This window comes from Pyrus communis, chromosome 13, assembly GCF_963583255.1.
Source record: "Pyrus communis chromosome 13, drPyrComm1.1, whole genome shotgun sequence".
Lineage (NCBI taxonomy): Eukaryota > Viridiplantae > Streptophyta > Magnoliopsida > Rosales > Rosaceae > Pyrus > Pyrus communis.
The window spans coordinates 17,480,938-17,500,370 of record NC_084815.1 but is presented as its reverse complement, the minus strand read 5'-3'; the positions used below and the strand labels follow the sequence as shown (position 1 = coordinate 17,500,370).

The following is a 19,433-nucleotide window of genomic DNA, read 5'->3' as shown; positions in this document are numbered from 1 at the left end:
TTGATTTGAAGATAATTCGCACAAAAACGCAAATGATTTTAAATGCTTAGATGGCTACCACACAAACCACACTACTAGAACTAGAAGTCTCGAGGCAGATATGTCACAAAGACGAGACATAAAAACTTTGTAGAACTAAGAGCCTCAAGGCAAATATGTCAAAAAGACGACTCAAATCCAGTACAAACATAGTTCACATTGTATTAGCAATGGCCTTAAATTATGAGTATGATAAGTAGTGTACAAATCTTTAATTTTTTTTTTAATGCTTTTGAATAATGAAAAATTATGATTAAGATTAGTAGTGTGCAAATCTTTAGCATAATTCACTGTGAACTTTGCATAAGCAATAACTCTTGCCACGAGAAAAGAAAAATGTCAATTCTTTTTTTTTTATTTTTGTCAAATTTTGGGTTGTTGTTTACGGGGCAGGAGCAGAGCACCAACTGTCGAACCCCAGACCATGATTTGTCATGCAAACGCACTCAACCATGAGGCTGGGGAGAGGGTCGGTCAAAGAAAAATGTCAATTCACTAAGATGAATAACAAAGACATTAAATACTATGCACTTCTGCATAAATTTGACTATTTGAGACCAATTTCTAAGGCTATAAATTTTGGATATTCAGTTCCTTAGAGTTACATGAGCTGCTGCAAATAGAGCAAATGCTAGAGACGTTGAAACTACGGCAGTTTTTTCAGGAATTCTTCCTTTATCTTTCCTACTGGTTATGGCTTCATATATTGGTTTTGAGTTCACTGTGCCAAAGCCAGCTATAAAAATCTGCACAAACACTCCCTTTATGCTACACTTGCCTCTGAAAACCTCCACATTGCCCCAAGCAAAGGCGGCCAAGTTAACAATGGCCGCTATTGTTAGCGGCACAAACATTGCCGACGGAACTCCGAACTCAATGGTGCCTTGTTCATATCGTTTGCTTTGGTCATCATCGAGGACTTTACTTGTCACATTAAATCCATGTGAGGCAATGCCAAGGGATTTGAGAAAGAACTCAATGGTTCCAAACAAGAAGCTTGAGAGTCCCCTAATCAACCACATCCTTTGGTCATTCCACCACGTTTGGACCGTTCCACCAGCTAACACAAAATCTAGGAGATCTTGAATGTAGGCTCCGAGGAAAAGAAACACATATAGGAGAAACCATGGCTCTGAAACTTGCATTGAGCTACTTCAATCTTTAAAAAATCAGAGTAATGTTATACTTATCATATTTTTCATACCACATTTATATGTTGGAGAATGAGGTATGAAAAACGTAGCAAGAGTAACATTTTTTTGAAAAAAATCATGAATTATTGTAGCACATTTTGTAAAAACCGAAATGATTGCCACATGTTCATAATACATTGTCAGAATGTTTTGAACATGGAATACATTGAAATTTTGGAATATATATAATATGTCAAACTGTTTGATAATAAAATGAGTTTACTCGTTATCACTGTTCTAAAAATCCCTGCCTAGCGCCGCGTAGGCGCTAGGCGGCTAGCCAAAGCCCCGATTATTGCCTAGGCATTTAAAAATTAAGGGCGCCTAGACCTGCTAAGGCACCCGCCTAGACCGCCTAGGTACCCGCCTAGACCTGCGTAGGCACTGACTAGGTTGCAACTCACTTAAATAGAAAATATATAGCTTTCAATTTGCATTTTTTTTAAATAAATGGTAGAGACTTGTTGAATATTTAAATGAACACACATTATGTGCTTGTTCCCTATGTTTTCATTATGCCAATACTTCATAATATATATGTCATTCTATTTTGTAGTTTGTGATGAAATTATATATATATATATATATATCATTTTATTTTGCAGTTTATGATGAAATTATATATATTTTAAGTATAAATAGACACTTATTTACACGAAATATAATAGATTTCTGCAAATTCCGCCTAGGCCCCCATCTAGCCGCCTAGACACTAGGCCTCAAACCACCGTCCGACTAGCGCATAGTATCTCTTTAGAACCTTGCTCGTTATCTAGAAAAACAAATTGCTAAGGGTGAATATACATTAATTACCTTAGGAAATGTAGTTAGTCCGTTGAAAAGAGCTAGCTGGGGTAGAAAAGCATATGTGGTGATGGGGATAGACCAAATCGGCCAAAATGCGTAGTGAGCATAAGACAAGCCCATCAAAGGACCCATGACACAAGTTCCATATGTAATTGGACTATACTTAGAGAAAGCCACCTCAAGGTCGCCTATTGCCCATCGCTTGTTTTGGTTCAAGACATCAATAAGGTTCATTGGGTCATCCCCATAAAATGCTGCCCTAGTTGGATGGCAGAATATCGACTTCCATCCCTCACAATGCATACGATAACCCGTGAAAAAATCTTCCACTAGTGAACCATATCTCACACCAATCTACACAATATTTACACAAAAACAAGAAGCATTTTTAAGTTTTTTTGTCAAACACTACTAAAGAACTTACCTTCTAAAATAAATCTGAAAGCTGCCCTAATTAACGTACCTTCGAGCCCCAATTGGTACTAATCTCATAACTGCAAGCAGCAACACGGTGTGCCAACTCCGTAACCTCTGGAGACTGAATGGGATTGCTCACTACATTGGTTGGGCAAAGTTGAGGGATTTCAGGAGGTAGAAGATGTGATGGTTCTCCAAAGAGAATGCTCGTCTAGAGAAAAAGCTCCCAGTCCCAAAATAATTTGTTCGCATGCATATATGTCGTTCTTGTTGATTCCATGACAACGTTGAGGAAACTGCACAAACCCCACTTTGGGATCTGATGATAAGTAACATAATGCACGATAAGGCGTTTGTGAGTCGTTGGAGTAGGTATCACAGTCTAGGGTTAATATTATTGGAGCGTTGGTCATGGTAGCTGAAACTCGAAGCTTTGTTAACACCAACAAAAGACACAAGTGAAATGGTTAATCAGCTAGTGAAGAAAGTTAATCGTAAAGAGATGGTTTTATGAGAAAATTATGTATAGATATGAAAGCTTACGAGGGCATTAAGCGCACCAGCTTTAAAATGATGGAGTGACGTCCTTCTTTTTTCTCTAGAGACGTATATTAGGTTTGGCATCAAATGGTCTGAGACGTCTTTGTCTTTGCTATTGTCCAAAACAACCTGCTCATGGTATTGAGACACACATCTCAGCACTAATGGGTTCCATTTGTGCCATAGAAACTTTTAACAATTTTATTAATGGACTTAAACTTTAGGGAGCAAAAGTGACATAAAAATTGAATTTCAATGCATGTTGCCCTAAATAAGCATTATATAAATAACTACAAACTCAATATGTTGGAATCAGATGAATGATACGTCTTTAGCAAATTGTCTACTAAAAATATAACATAATTGTAATTTTCTTTTGGCTAGAAGATGTTGGGGGCATAACTCCTCAGAAAGTAAATAACTGTGCCAAATAGAATAATTACTGTTGCTTTTGAGGTAACCCTTTTGTTTTTAATAATTCACAGGAGGGGAGATGAAGAATTAAAGTATTCTTTCCAGGTCCTAAAAGTGCTTTCACTCGAGTTAGAAAATACTTGGATAACTGTGGGATGATCTAGTTTGGTAAATTTATCCGTCCATTTGCTAAAAGCTTGAATTTCCCGCTCTCCCGTTATATGTTCAGGACCAACCGTGCCGATCTCAATTACATTGTTTACCCTTACTTTCACGCCTTGGTACACATCCTGTGCCATGATTCAGAACATGTAATTTATATAAGCCAGTATTGGCAGTTGCTTTATAAATTAATCTCATCGATCTAAACCAAAAAAAAAAAAAAAAGCACTAAATATAAAATGGTGTTGATCAATTTGTCATTATTCCAAAAGAAACTTTGGCTCCTTTTTTTTCTGACAAGTAGACATTTTTATATTTATATCATTTACAATTTCACATGTGTATGAATTTTTTTATTTTTGATTTTTAATCAGTTACTTATTTGTATGAAAAAACTGTGATTTGCATAAATAAAAGAATAGTCAAGCAATGACTATGTTCGTATTATTTAGAATGTTTTCACTTGAGTTAGAAGATACGATGTTTCATTCATTAAATAAAAGACATTACATAGAAACATTCATGAAAAGTTTAGCCCCAAATGGTCTTTGCAAACTCGATTTAAAATGAATTACAATTAAATATGACCAATTACAAAACAATAAGCAAACTTCAAGCACTTCTTCAAAAGCAAGCTCACCGAAAACCAGAAAATTACAAGAATCAATAGAACATCTAAGTCTCGTATTACACATTATTTTGTTATACATATTAATATCTACATACATTTCAAGGCCGACCTTAGTGGTATGCCGGTGCAGCCACCAGAAAGAGGTTCCTAGCATATGTAGTATTAATTTCATGATAAGTAAGTTTTGACAGCGTAACTGTTCTCCTACCAACTGTTTTGGAAAATATGATATCCTAATCATAAGCATACGTATATTTGACAAACATAAATCTGGTAAAATAACACTTATTAACATATATACTGGCTATTACGTACCTTGATCTTCTCAGCCTCATAAAACCGAGAATGATCGGTAGCAAAATAAGCTTCTGGGTTGCACTCCACAATCTTGTTCTTCCTGCAAAAAGGCAACCAGTGGCTTGCAAACTTGGCAGCCTCCATGAAAGAAAAAAGAGTCAGCGCCGAGCCCCCGTCATCTGAAACATACACCGAAAGCTTCTCTGTCGGGTAATCATAAGCCATGACCAACAAGGCCGTGTTGACCACGTTCATTGGTGGCTCCTTGTACGGATCGGCAGTGCATATGAACACGTCCAATGCAGGAACATCCAATTCTTGTACAACCCTTTTCATGTTTTCAGGGAATTCGTCATGGTATATCGGTCGCATTCGTAAAGATTGTGTGGTGGTGAACATGAAAGCAAGAATAGAGTCGGAGACAAGGAAGGTGAGGGTAATGAAGAAAGATGTTGCGGTTGTGGAGTTGATGAGAGAGAGTGAATGGTGATAGAGAAGGGTTAAGATGGCACACGAATGAACCACCGCGAATAAGCGATTTGCGGTGGTTTGACGAGAAGGCTTGGACGTGTGAAGTGGGAGGTCGTCATGAGTGGTGGTCATGGTGTGCTTGTTGCTATGTCACACGCATGGGAAGGAGTTTTAGTTATAGGGTTTATACCAGATCGATCTGAATATATCAAAAAAGCATTTCACGGTACATGCATATTCCAAATTCCAATTTTATGCTAGTCAAGCATATGAAATATTGTTTTGGCAAGACAAAAAAAGTAATAAATAAATATCATTCTTCGGGACATGTGGTTTAAGTGGTAAAGAAAGACTAGAATTCGACTTGATTTTCTCATTTTTCAAATTGATGAACTTATAAGTATCATCGTCAAAAAAGATTTGATGTATTATAATAGTGGTGGACGACAAAATTATAATAATGGTATATGATAAACTTGATACAATTTATTTTTATATTTTTTTCATAACAATAATTTTTTAAAATGTTATGTATTACCGCACTGCAACTTGAATGACATGCATATGATAAAGTTAATATTTTATAATTGAAAATTAATTAAAGGTCAAATTTTTTTCGTGGTCCCTGTAGCCTTATTTTTAATGTGACTCCTATAGTGAAATTATTGTTAATTAAATACTTGTGGTGAACTCCGTTAGCAATTAAAAGTCCAAATCAAAACTTATGTTAATATTCCGTTTAAAAACATGGTTAAAATTGTCATTTTAAACAATTGACACAACTCATAAGCCTAAATCATCTATCGTATGAGTTCTCTAATAACTTCCCATTTCTCAATGATCTTCTATGTGCATCGGAGTGCTTTCTTGGGACAATGATTGATGAAAATGAAATTCGTAGACGACCAATGAGGGACGGTCATAATAAGGTTTATAAGTCGTTTTCAGATGTAATTGAAGAAAAAGAGGAGATTTCGTGAGAGGCATACATATGATCATTGAGAAATGGGATTTCAAACACATATAATTCGCTCGACTTCTTAGTTAAGAGAATTGTTTGAAATGATGATTTTAACCACGTTTTTAATGAAATACTAATAGAAATTTTGATTCGCACTGCAATTATTAACGAAGTTCACCATAAACATTTAACTAATAATTTTTTCACTACAAAAATCACATTAAAAATAAGGAAAACTAATGAAAAGGGCTTGAAAACTTTGAGTTTTAACGATAAGGACAAAATAAAGGGTAAAGTGAATAGTACAAAAATTGACTTTTTAGTGTAAAAATGTGTTTTTTTGTTAAAATGAATAGTATCGTGAGTTTTTCGTTAAAACTCCTTTAAAAATAAAATACCACCGCAAAAACCACGAAAGAAATTGGCCCTAATAAATACATTATAACATAAACGCTTTGTTAATACTACATCACGACTACATTGGAAACTTTGAGTGCACCCCATAAAATATAATATTTATGTTTCTTTTTCAGTAACAAAAGTAATAGAATAATCAAAATCTGCTTTGCAATCGTGGGCGACATTTCCCAATGGATGTATGTAAATCCGGTTGGACCATTAAGTTTTAGGTGTATAATTCTCATCATAGATAAATTATTTAAAGGAAAACTAATAAAAAAAGATTTGAAAATTTTGAATTTTAACTATAAGGACAAAATAAAGGGTAAAGTAAATAGTACCAGGATTGATTTTTTAGTGTAAAAATATGATTTTTTGTTAAAATGAACAGTATCGGGAGCTTTTCGTTAAAATCTTCATTATTTAAAGAAAGATAGGGTCTGATTTCGTGAGTGTGTGTTCTCACGTCACTCCCTCCAACTTGGCCATAGTTTTATTATTTAATCATGAGGGTGTTGGTGGAAGGCCCTGCACAACGAGAAGTTTTTAATTATGATGGGAACACAAGTGGTACACCACGTATTTTAATAGAAGTGGTGTGAAATTTTATTTTTTAAGTTATTAACTTTTTAGCACACATATCCCATTATTTGCATAGTAACACGTGGTGTACCACTCCGTATACCAGTCACATTGAAAAATCTCTCCTATACAACTTGCAACACTGCACATGAATCACTGACCTTGGAATTTTGGAAAATGGAAATAAAAATGTTCAGCCCATGTCATCTTAGAAAGATGCAAATAAAAATGTCTATTAAACTATCGGACTGTTATAAAATGTGTATATCAAATTCATCGTGCGTTAATATAAGTTTTTCATCATGTCTGATAAAATATTAGTCTAATATATAATACATCAACCATAAACTTTGAACAACGCATTAAAGTCTTTATTGATTTTATAAATGTAGAAACTTCTCAAAAGGCCTATTTAAAGGAAACCTAACACAATGGACGGAAAGTGGTCCAAAATACAAATTTTATTTTGCAAATTGCAAAACAAGATTGGTGGAGTAGACAGTAGAACACTAAGAAATCTGTGGGGCAGAGAGAGCACAAAGCTGCCTTAGACCCCTAAGGCTAAATACACTTTTGAGGGCGTTGATCATCATCATCAGTTCCTCAGAGTGACAAAAGCCAATGCGTAGAGAACAAATGCCAGAATTGTTGAAACCAGACTAGTTTTTGTAAGAATTTTTCCCTTATCATTCCTATTGATCATGGCTTCATAAATTGGTACGCAATTCACTATGCCAAATCCAGCTATAAACATTTGCATAAACAATCCTTCCAAGCTACCACCACCTCGGAAAATCTCTACATGGCCCCAAGCAAAGGCAGCCAGGTTGACAATGGCAGCCACTGTAAGTGGCACAAAGAAGGGAGATGAGACTCCAAACTCCATCATGCCTTGTTCATATCTTTTGCTTTGGTCCTCATCAAGGACTTTGCTGGTCACATTAAACCCATGTGTGGAAATGCCTAAGGACTTGAGAAAGTACTCAACGAATCCAAACGCGAAGCTTGAGAGTCCCCTAATCATCCACATTCTCTGGTTATTCCACCATTTAAGGAATGTTCCTCCAGATAATACAAAATCAACGAGTTCTTCACCATAGGCTCCAAGGACAACAAACACATACAAGAGAAACCATGGATCCGAAACCTGCAATAAGTACTTAAATCTTAGTTTCAAAAGTGTAGCACGTCTTGTTTGACCAGGAACACTTGCACAAGATCAGACCCAAAATATTGTCATTATATCAATTTGAATGAATTGTGTATAGTTCTATTTAAATGTGTGGTATGAAGTCACAAGGTTAAAACAAAATAAGTCTGACAATAGAATATTGTACAATTTTTTCAAGAAAACAAACTAGTAAAGGGTGAGTGTGCATTACCTTTGGAAATAGGGTGATCCCATTGAGGAGCGCTAGCTGTGGGACGAAGGCATATGTGGTGATGGGAATGGCCCAAAAGGCCCAAAAACCATAGGCGAAACCAAGGCCCATCAGAGGACCCATGGCCCGAACACCGTATGTGACTGGACTATATTTTGATAAAGCTACCTCAAGGAGGCCTATGGCCCATCTCTTGCTTTGATTCAACGCATCGAGAAGGTTGATCGGGGCATCCCCCAAAAATGCTGCCCTTTCTGGATTGCAAAATATGGCATTCCATCCCTCGCAAAGCATGATATAACCCGTGAAGTAGTCCTCCACGAGTGAGCCATATCTTACTCCCATCTACACAATTTAACCAATTTCATCTATTAGGTTTCAAATTACGCTGTCATAATGTCATTGATTTGTAAGAAAAATGGGAGTTGTTAATCATGCTCTTGAAAGATCATGTTTCACTGCTGAATGATCGAGCTAACTACAAGGAACGTAGGATGATTTTTTTGAAGTGTGAACAACGGTTCCCTGATTAGAAGATACATAGCACTAATTAGCTTATTTACATACCTTATGTCCCCAAGTGGTATTGTTCTCATAGTTGCAAGATGCAACATGGTTTGCCAATTCCAAAACCTCTGGATTCTGAAGGGGCTTGTCAACTACATTGTTAGGGTGTAGTTGGGGAATTTCTGGTGGTATAAGCTCTGATGGCCCTCCGAAGAATGCTCGTCGGGAGAAAAAGCATCCGGTTCCTACATAATTTGGTCCTAATAGCCCATCGAATCCCCATGGGTTGATAATGAACAGATGCCTGAACTCACTTGCATATATGTCAGTCTTGTTGATTCCTTGAAAACGTTGAGGGAATTGGACATACCCTACTTTGGATCGAAGCTTAGGGTCTGATAGGTAACATAGAGCGCGAAGTGGTGTATCGGGATTATTGGAGTACATATCACAGTCTAGGGTTAAGACTATTGGAGCATTGGTCATGGTAGCTGAAACTCGTAGCTTTGTAACACAACATCAAAAGATAAACAAATTAGTTAATTTGTTTATTAATGTAGAAAATTAATTAATAAAAAGATGATTAATGAGAAAACTATCTAGGATTTTGAGCTTACAAGGGCATTAAGTGCACCAGCTTTGAAATGGTGGGGTGATGTTCTGCTTTTTTCTCTAGAGACGTAAATTAGGTTTGACATCAGATGGCCTGTGATGTCTCTGTCTTCGCTATTGTCCAAAAGAACCTGCTCATAATTCACAACATTCATATGCATGAATATTTGGTTGCTCATAAGTTATGCACTTCAGTATCTAACGTGAGGACGCAATTCGACGTTTTATGTTAGCAGCATAAACGGTTACTTGCAAGATTGTTAATTGCATGATAAGTTTCAGTTAAAAACAGCTACCTTATGATCGTGCATGTTCTAATCACGAGGATAAAGTGCTATATCACTTGAACGAGAAAAACACCTGAATGACAGCAGGATGATCTTGCCGTGTAAATCCATCTGTCCATTTGCTAAAAGCTTGAATTTCCCGTTCTCCAGTTAGATATTCCTGGTCGACTTTGCCTCTCTCCATTACATTGTTTACCTTCACTTTCATGCCTTGGTACATAATCTTGTGCCATGATTCAGAAGAACATGTAATTACTTAATTAATTAGCTCTTATTGTGGTGGGATTGATAATTTCGATCCATAAAGTAAACCCATTTACACAAACCGGAAAAAAAAGAGTATTGATATGTGTACTCACCTGTTCTATTTTCTCACTTGAATTTATAATTATAATATAAAAGTCAAATCAATATAAAAAATAAGACAGGTAAGTGGTTTAGTATACCAGAGAAAAAAAAGGCTGAGTAATCTTGAACTCTACATTGCCCGTGTAAACGATGTTGGTTGTTTATACATAAAAGAATATTGTCATGTGTGTGTGTGTGTGTGTGTGTGTGTGTGTGTATGTATGTATGTATGTATGAAATGTAGCTGAACATACTTTTAGCTAATAGTTTCGGAAAATTGATATATATCACTACAATTTTTTTACCTTTATCTTCTCGGCTTCAGGAAACCGAGAATGATCCGTTTCAAAATAAGCTTCCGGGCAGCGTTCCACTATGTTGTTGTTCCTGCAGAAAGGTAGCCAGTGGCTTGCAAATTTGGCAGCCTCCATGAAAGCAAAGAGAGTCAGAGCTGAGCCGCCATCGTCTGAAACATACACTGATACCTTCTCGGTTGGATAGTCATAAGCCATGACCGATAGGGCTGTGTTCACCACGTTCATTGGTGGCTCCTTGTAGGGATCAGCTGTGCATATGAACACGTCCAAAGCAGGAAAATCAGGTTCTTCAACAACCCTTTTCAGGTTTTCGGGGAATTCAGTGCGATAAATTGGTTTCATGCGCAAAGATTGTGTAGTGGTGTACATGAAAGCAAGAAGAGTGTCGGAGATGAGGAAGGTGAGGGTGATGAAGAAAGAGGTAAGGGTTGTGGAGTGGAGGAGGGAGAGTGTATGGCGATAGAGCAGGGCTAAGATGGCACTAAAATGAACCACCACGAATACACGGTTCGTGGTAGTTCGAAGAGAGGGCTTGTGGGTGTGAAGTGGTGGGAGCCCATCATGGGTGGTGGTGGGCATGGTGGTGCAAGTGGAAACTCTTTGAGTTTGAGCTTTCCCTGTATTTTGGAACTCTTAGGTTATAGGCATGGCATTAAATTTATGGGAACAGGGTTTCCTATAAATGATTAAGGTTTTTAGTCTTTGGCACGTAAATAAAGATTTTGTTGTTTTTTTGGTGCTTGGTAAATGGTAATCTGCCAATCTCTATCTACTGCATACTTGTATTACTGTTGGGACTTATTGTTGTCCAAACCAATAAATAGATATAGATAAAGCATTTCTCTATCAACCGACTAGTTCTTTCTTTCCTTAAATTAATAAGGAGAAATTAGGTTCTCATCATTGCTTTTGTTACTCCATTGATTAAAATCCTATTCCTTTTCAATTTTTGATCAAGGTTCTTGGGTATTAATAACATCATTAATTATTTCAATAATAAAATATGTTTTGTTGTAGGCCTATTTGATTGAGTGATATAGGGTTAGAGAGAGAGAAGGGTGCGGCAAGCTTTAGGGAAAAGAGAGATTGATTTAATTGTGAGGTGTGTTTGATTCACCCCATTGTGCTTTTATTTATAGTAGTTGAAAGGGTAAAACCTTTCCCTTTAGGATTACAACATTCAATAGGTAATCTAATCCTAATAGGAATATATAATACTTTCCCAGATTCCCTAGGATTTACACAATCACATTCCTATTCTAAATATGACTGCAACACTCCCCCTTGAGTATGTAAATACTTAACAAACCATCGCATCAGATCTTCAGCAGATAAGGTAGAATAGTTGATTAAGTCATCGACACAATGGGTGATCGTGAGTCTCAAATTTACTTTGAAGTATGCATTTGTAAAAACTCACAAAAACCTTGCTATGGTAAAACCCAAGATAGGCAAAACCCATAGACTAAGGAGAAAAGTAAGAAAATATGCATAATGTCTAAAACACTCGTCAAACTGGACAAAGGTAGTGAACTCAACGGAGTATGATCATCCCAGGATGGGTGCCTCATTAAAACCTAGTTAGGTAACAAAAACTCAGTGGGGAAAAATGCTCCTAATTGTAGGAAAAAAGAGTACATTAAGATCATGTGAGTATGCTTAAATATACTCTCCCTGAGTTAGACATAACTTCTAAATAAGAGAACTACAAGTGATTCAACTCAGATAATTTACACATACTGATTCCTGGGACGAGGTTCTAAAATGTAGACTTGGGCAATGACTTGGTAAAGAGATTGGCCAAGTTGTCTTGGGAACAAATTTGCTTGACTTCAATGTTCTGATGATGCTGCTGCTGGTGTGAGTAAAAGAACTTCGACGCTATGTGCTTGGTGTTGTCTCCCTTGATGTATCCCTTCTTCAGCTGCTCGATACATGCTGCATTGTCTTCAAAGATCGTTGTAGGAAGGTCAACGATTGATGTAAGACCACTAGTGCTTCGAATATGTCCCATAACTTCTCTCAGCCAAAAACACTCACGCGATGCTTTATGCAGGGCGAGAATTCAGCATGGTTTAGACGAAGTCGCAACTATATTGTTGCAGCAGGACAATATTGGTGGCATGGAAGGTTGAATAGGTCTTCTCTAGGAGATTTGATTCGGTTAGTTCCACTTTGCAGAATTTCAACAAAGAACGGATCCTACAAACTTTAGAGTTGTATTCATTCACGAACTTAAAGTCTTGGAAGCGAAGATGCTGCTAGAGCAAGCCAGAGGGTGCGTGGGTCCTCCTTAGCGAGATACTCAGTCTGCAATGCATCATGGATGTGTCTTCGAATAAAGATCATTGCAGTAGCCTTCTAAGCTTCGTCAATAGGTATCTCGATGGTGGCTCTAATGCCCTTTGCAATGAGATGGAGCTTCACGTCTTGAACCCACTTTAGATAGTTTCTTCCAGATACTTTAAAAGCGGAGAAATCGAGCTTGTTCAAGTTCGACATGTCCCTAAAACAGAGGGAGAAAACGTGATTAATCATATGGTAAGCCATAGACATGTATCGTAGAATATACAGGTTCTATAGACATGTAGTGGTTTAATTTATGCATGAAAACTACGGGTTTCATGTGGTATGTTTTGAATGAAAACTTCAGGTTTCAAAGGCAGTAAATTTGAAACTGCAGGTTCAATTTAGTTTCATGAACGATTAGTTCATAATGAGAGGTTCCTGCAAGAAACACAGAATGCAATATACTAACTAAGTGTAATGGATTTGAGTTGTCTTCGGGAACTCAAGTGTGAGAGCTTCGTTACTACGAAAGTATGTGACAGTTCAAAGTATAAAAATAAATTATTGAATCGTTAATGTCCAAAAGTGATCTTTAGGTTGATAATTTTGGATTCATTATCAGATTAATGGACTGCAAGTCACTTTTAATTAATTCAATAAATCGGGCCATACAGGGTCGATTGTAGAAGCTAAATAATATTAAAATAATATTATTGGATCGAAAATAAAGCCCCAAAAATAATATGGGCTTAGTGCTGTGGAAATAGGGCACGGGTTAGGTGCCTTAAATATAAGGCGAGGCCCAAAAAGGACCTTGGGGTGGTCTGTAGGCCACGGTGAAGGAAGGAAACCCCAACCACAAGCTGGGTTTCAAAATTGGACTGTGAGCGGGGGATGGAAACAAGCCCAGCATACGTTGGCTTGTGGGTGAGCATGCGGGAAGGCCCATCAAAGATTGGGACCTGGGTCTTGGGCACAGGAAGCTAAGCCCAGAGCATGGGCTAGCTGCTGATGATGCAGGCCGTGACATAGAGGGCCCAACAAGCTAAACTTGCGGGCTGTGGACTAGAAACTAGGGCTGCAGGCCCGTGGTTGTGGAGCAGCAAGCCCTACAGGGGCTGCACAAATAGTCCAAGGGCATCAGGGTGATGCCATCGCACGGTGAGACCAAAAACATACCCAATTTTCGAACCTAGGGTTTCAGAAAAACCCAAATTTGCTTCTAATTTAATTTTATATTTTGACTCACAAATTCCACATAACAATTTAATTGTGCAATGCATGAAACAAATATATATATTGACAAATATATGAACATATACAATATATATATATATATATATATATATATATATATATATCGAAAGGAAAATATAAACATTGAAGGGTTTATGCATCATGGGGAATGTTTTCATGCTTCGTGGACGTTTCAAATATCTTTCTTTATTTTAAGCGTACTTGATTAGCATAAGCCTTTGAATGTGGTGGATGATAGTCTCCTCCTACGATACGTCAATTCCTCAGCTTTTGGCAAGAGCATGCTGATAACGTGTTGTAGGCCTATTTGATTGAGCGATCTAGGGTTAGAGAGAGAGAGGGGTACGGCAAGCTTTAGGGAGAAGAGAGATTGATTTAATTGTGAGATGTGTTTGATTCACCCCATTGTGCCTTTAGTTTGTACCCATTTTTAATTTGTAATTCTTTTTTAACTTGTCCCAATTTTCTTTTCAGTTTTAATTTGTACCCATATATTAATTTCTTTTTGTGCCCATATTTTTTTAATGTTTATTTGTATTTGTATCCATATATATTTTTTATTTGCACTTTTTTATTTTGCTAAATGTACCCATGCTAATTATATGTGCCCATTCATGTAAAACTTTTTAATCTTAAAATGTAGTCATTCTTAAATATATCAATTTGTTTCATGTAAAATGTACCCTTCAATTTTTTTCTAATCCATTTTTAAACTTATATGGGTACATTCTTTTTTCTTTGATTTAAAATGTATCCATATTTTTAAAAGTTTATTTGTATTTGCACCCATATATATATATATATATATATATATATATATATATTTTATTTGTACTTTTTATTTTGCTAAATGTACCCATGCTAATTATATGTACCTATTCATGTAAAACTTTTTAATCTTAAAATGTACTCATGCTTATACATACCAATTTGTTATATGTAAAATGTACCATTTTTTTTTATATATAAAATCTATTCAAATTTTTTCTAATCCATTTTTAAACTTATATGGGTACATTTTTTTTCTTTGATTTTAAAATGTATCCATGTCAAGTTTAATCGAAGAAATTTATTAATGTTATTAAGCCTAATATCTTCTTTTTTTTTAATTTTATTTTTTTGTGATTTTTAAGAATGTACCCATGTGTTGATACAATAATTTTTTTGGTTAATTTTGATGAATGTACCCATGTTTATACACACACACACACACACACACACACACACACACACACACAATAGTATATTTATATTTTAATATTTTTAATCCCACAAATTATGGTTTTTTTTATTTAAAATCTCATTTATATAAACAACTAAAATTTCTAATTTTTAATTTAAAAAATATAGTAACGTACGTAGAAATAAATTATCACATTAATTTCAGGGACCTCGATCAAAAATAAAAAACCAACAAGGTTTCAATCAAAGAATATTCATAACTAAGGACCGCATCCAAAGTCTCCCAATTAATAATCATGAGGGCGAATCAAAACAATATTAAATGAATTATACTCAAACTTAATTAAGAAATTAAGGTTAGCTCAATGGTGAGAGTCGTTACAGTGATAGGTAAGAATACTCTAGAAATTCAGGTTTAAAATCCTTTTTTTGTTGTGGCCTATATTTAACTAACAGGGGAAGGGGGCCAGCGGCACAGATTAGGGCTGTGGAGATGAATGTGTGTTATTCTTCCTACGTAATGCCTTTATTTATAATAACAAGAGAGAGAAGAAATCATTCTCCTCTAAGGAATGCAAGTCCACATAGGAAAGAATAACTAGAATTAAATTAAATCAAATCTAGGATTTACACAATCACACTTAAACTAGAAGTTTACAACACTTCCCCTTGAGTGTGTAAATACTCAAGTAGTTCGACATCATGTAGAGGTTGAGAAAATCGACTCGTCGACACTGATTCTAGGAACATGCTATTCTTAATAAGGTAGGAACTTGCATAAGGAAGTAAGTCTTACAAAAAAACCCTATGGCTATGGTAAAAACCCACGTAGGGACAAAATCCATAATCTAAGGAAAAATGTGTGAGAAATACAAAGTCAAATGAAACGTCTACGGGACATCATCAGGGATATGATCAACCTAAGGTGGGTGCCTCGTTAGGTAGCAAAAACTTAGTGGGAAAAATGCTCCTAATTGTAGGGAAAAGAGTACATTAAGATCAAGCAAGTATACTTTAGGATACTCTCCCTGAGTTTAACATAATTCCAAAGAAAATTAGCAATGTTACAACTAAAAAATTTTACGCATACCAATTCCTTGAACAAGCTTCTGAAACCTCGCCTTCGATAGTGATTTGGTGAAGAGGTCAACCAGATTTTCTTGTGAACGGATTTGCGTGGCTTCAATCTTCTGATGCTTTTGTTGTTAATGTGAGAAGAAAAACTTCGGCGCAATATGCTTGGTGTTGTCTCCTTTGATGTAACCCTTGTTGAGTTATTCGATGCATGTTGCGTTGTCTTCATAAATCGTTGTTGGAACATCAACGACGGGGTAAAGATTGCAGAAGCTTCGAATATGGCCCATAATTGCTCTCAGGCAAAATCATTCCCGAGTTACTTCATGCAAGGCTAGAATTTCAACATGGCTAAATGAAGTGGCAACTAAGGTCTGTTTAGTTGACCCCCAAGAGATTGCGGTGCCACCAAAGGTAAAGACATAACTCGTTTGAGAGTGCGCCTTGTGCAGCTTAGATAAGTATCATGCATTGGCATAACCAACAAGGCAAGAATCGACTCGAGATAAGTGGGTGTGACATCACTCGAGAATCCATAGGGATAGAACAAGCACAAATTCGTAGTACCCTTAAGGTAGCAGAAAATGTCTTTAACAGCAGTCTAGTGTTTGCGTATTGGTGCATTACTGTATCTTGCCAAATGATTAATAGCGAAACAGATGTCGGGTCTAATGCATTGAGCTAAGTACAATAAATAGCCTATCGCACTTAGATAAGGAACTTCAGGCTCCAAAATTTCTTCATCATCCTCCTTTGGGTGGAAGGGATCTCGTTTTGCATCTAGAGATCGAATGACCATAAGAGTACTCAAAGGCTTCACTTTATCCTCATTAAAGAGGTGCAACACCTTCTAGGTGTAGTTCGTTTGATGTAATGAGATTCCATCCAAACGGTGCTCTATCTTGAGACTAAGACAATATCAAGTCTTTGTAGATCTTTCATCTCAAATTCTGACTTTAGGTGCGTGACAGTTCTCGCGAGCTCTTCAGGAGTTCCGACAAGGTTTATGTCATTGACATATACTGCAACAATCGCAAAACCAGAATGTGACTTCTTAATGAACACACAAGAGCATAGTTCATTGTTATATCCTTGATTAGTCAAATACTCACTCAGATGGTTATACCACATTTTTCCGGATTGCTTCAAACCGTAGAGTGAATGCCTTAGTCGAATTGAGAGGTATTCTGGGGTTTGGAAATATTTGATCCAGTCAATGTAAGTTATTTGGGAACTTTCATATAAATTTTCGTATTAAGATCCCTATAGAGATATGTAGTTACTACATCCATCAGTTGCATACTCAGTTTTTCAGAAACTACCAAGTTGATAAGGTAGCGAAAAGTAATCACATCCATAACGAGTGAATAAGTTTTGTCATAGTCAATCCCAGGGCGTTGTGAGAAGCTTTGTGTAACAAGACGAGCTTTCTAATGCACAATTTCATTCTTCTCATTATGCTTCTGAACAAAAACCTACTTGTAGCCAACGGGCTTCACATGTGGAGGAGTAGGAGTAGGAGCTACAGGTCCAAACACTTTAGGTTTTGCAAGCGAATCGAGTTCAACTTGGATTGCTTGTTTCCAGTTTGATTAATCGGTTCTACGTCGACATTCATCAACGGAACGGGGTTTAATGTCATCGCTCAACATAATCTCAGTACCTACTGCATATGCTAATACATCGTTGACGATCATCTCATTTCTACACCAAACATCATCCAAGCTAGCATAATAGATCGAAATCTCATGATTCTCGAGAGGTGGATTCGTCTCTTCAAGGATGCTTATGTAATCTAGAATTTCCTCATGAGTTGGATAGATTGAGTAGGCGACAGTCGGATTCATGGTAGGCTTTTTAGGCGCTTGTGTCGTTGGTTTCCTCTTCCGGGGGTGTAAATCCTCTGAACCAAGAAGTGTGCCACGCTTATGTGTAAAGGTAGATGATTAGCTAGCCGCTAATGTACGTGGATCGCCAAAGTTGGCGTCCTAGGCCTCCAGGAAGGAAGTCCGTCGTACATTTGGTACATCTATCTTTGCTGGAACATTTGCAACCGGAATATGTGACCTTGTCACTCGCGCTAGATCGGTGAAAGCATCTGGCATGCTTTGAGCTATGTTCTGAAGATCTAATATACGTTGCACTTCAGTTTCAGACTGAGTGGTGTGGGGATCTAAATGAGACAAAGTGAGAATCATCCATGATAATTGACATCGTTCATCAGGATCGTTGACGTTCTTATCTCCTCTTAAAGATGGGAAGACTGTCTTATGAAAGTGACAATCCGCAAAACGAGCGGTAAACAAATCGTTTGTCAAAGGTTCTAAATAATGAATAGTCGAAGGAGAATCATATCCAACATAAATTCCCATCCTTCGTTGAGGCCCTATTTTTGTATGTAAAGGCAGTAGAATCGGCACATAGATCGCACAACAAAAAACACGCAGATGCGATATGTTGGGTTTGTATGCGGTAACCAACTGAAGAGCGCTATATGGTTGGGTTGCGACGACCCTCAAGCGGACCACCATGGTTGCATGCAATATTGCATGGCCCCAAGCAGCGATCAGGAGCTTGGTTTGTATGACCAACGATCGAGCAATCATTTGTAAGCGCTTAATGAATGCCTCTGCCAGGCTTTTTGGGTGTGAACATGGGGTACTAGATTTTCATCTTCAACCCCATCCGACATGTAATAGTCATCAAAAGTTTTAGATGTGAATTCTCCAGAATTATCCAATCGAATATATTTGATCAAATAATTAGGGTGGTGAGCCCTGAGCTTGATAACCTAAGCCAACAGTTTGGAGAATGCAGCGTTCCTTGTGGACAACAAGCACGCGTGTGACCAACGTGTGGAAGCATCAACCAAAACCATAAAATATCTAAATGGTCCGTATGGAGGGTAAATCAGTCCACAAATGTCCCCCCTAAATCTTTTATAGAAAAATAGGAGGATTCGAACGAATCTTGTCATAAGAAGGCTTAATAATAAGCTTTCCCATGGAGCAAGTTTGATATGTGATTCCTTGAATCGAACCTAAACTTCAGGTTAGCGGATACCCGTGTGATGATTTGAGGAAACGGCGCATCACTATTCGTCCAGGGTGTCCCAAACGATCATGCCAAAGTGTAATTTTGTGCGTGGTCCCAGAGGTAGGGCAAGCCACATAATGGCTTTTTGTAGGGCGCATGGTCGTAGTATATATACCATTCAGGATACGCTCCATCTTCTCTAGAATACACATCTGGCCATATTCGTATG

The 19,433-nt window shown here is 37.0% G+C and overlaps 1 protein-coding gene and 1 pseudogene across 1 annotated transcript; both read right to left on the bottom strand.

The window, feature by feature from the left end:
- Nucleotides 1-626: 626 nt before the first annotated feature.
- LOC137714001 (cellulose synthase-like protein G3) lies at nt 627-5,103 on the bottom strand (annotated as a pseudogene).
- A 2,162-nt stretch (nt 5,104-7,265) lies between these two features.
- Nucleotides 7,266-11,184, bottom strand: LOC137712970 (cellulose synthase-like protein G3). The gene is made up of 6 exons (XM_068452186.1): nt 10,355-11,184; nt 9,775-9,924; nt 9,420-9,545; nt 8,863-9,306; nt 8,296-8,640; nt 7,266-8,060 (listed from the first exon to the last, which is right to left on the bottom strand). The coding sequence occupies exons 1-6, from the start codon at nt 10,943-10,945 to the stop codon at nt 7,509-7,511; spliced, it is 2,208 nt and encodes a 735-aa protein (XP_068308287.1). The 5' UTR covers nt 10,946-11,184; the 3' UTR covers nt 7,266-7,508.
- Between the last annotated feature and the right edge of the window lie 8,249 nt (nt 11,185-19,433).

Bases quoted from the DNA above. Each gene is read 5' to 3' on its own strand.
- LOC137712970 (XM_068452186.1), bottom strand. From the start codon at position 10,945: ATGCCCACCACCACCCATGATGGGCTCCCACCACTTCACACCCACAAG. The intron at 9,925-10,354 runs GTAAAAAAATTG...TCATGGCACAAG, and splicing joins CTGAAGCCGAGAAGATAAAG to ATTATGTACCAAGGCATGAA. The intron at 8,641-8,862 runs GTATGTAAATAA...TAAATTGTGTAG, and splicing joins ATACCACTTGGGGACATAAG to ATGGGAGTAAGATATGGCTC.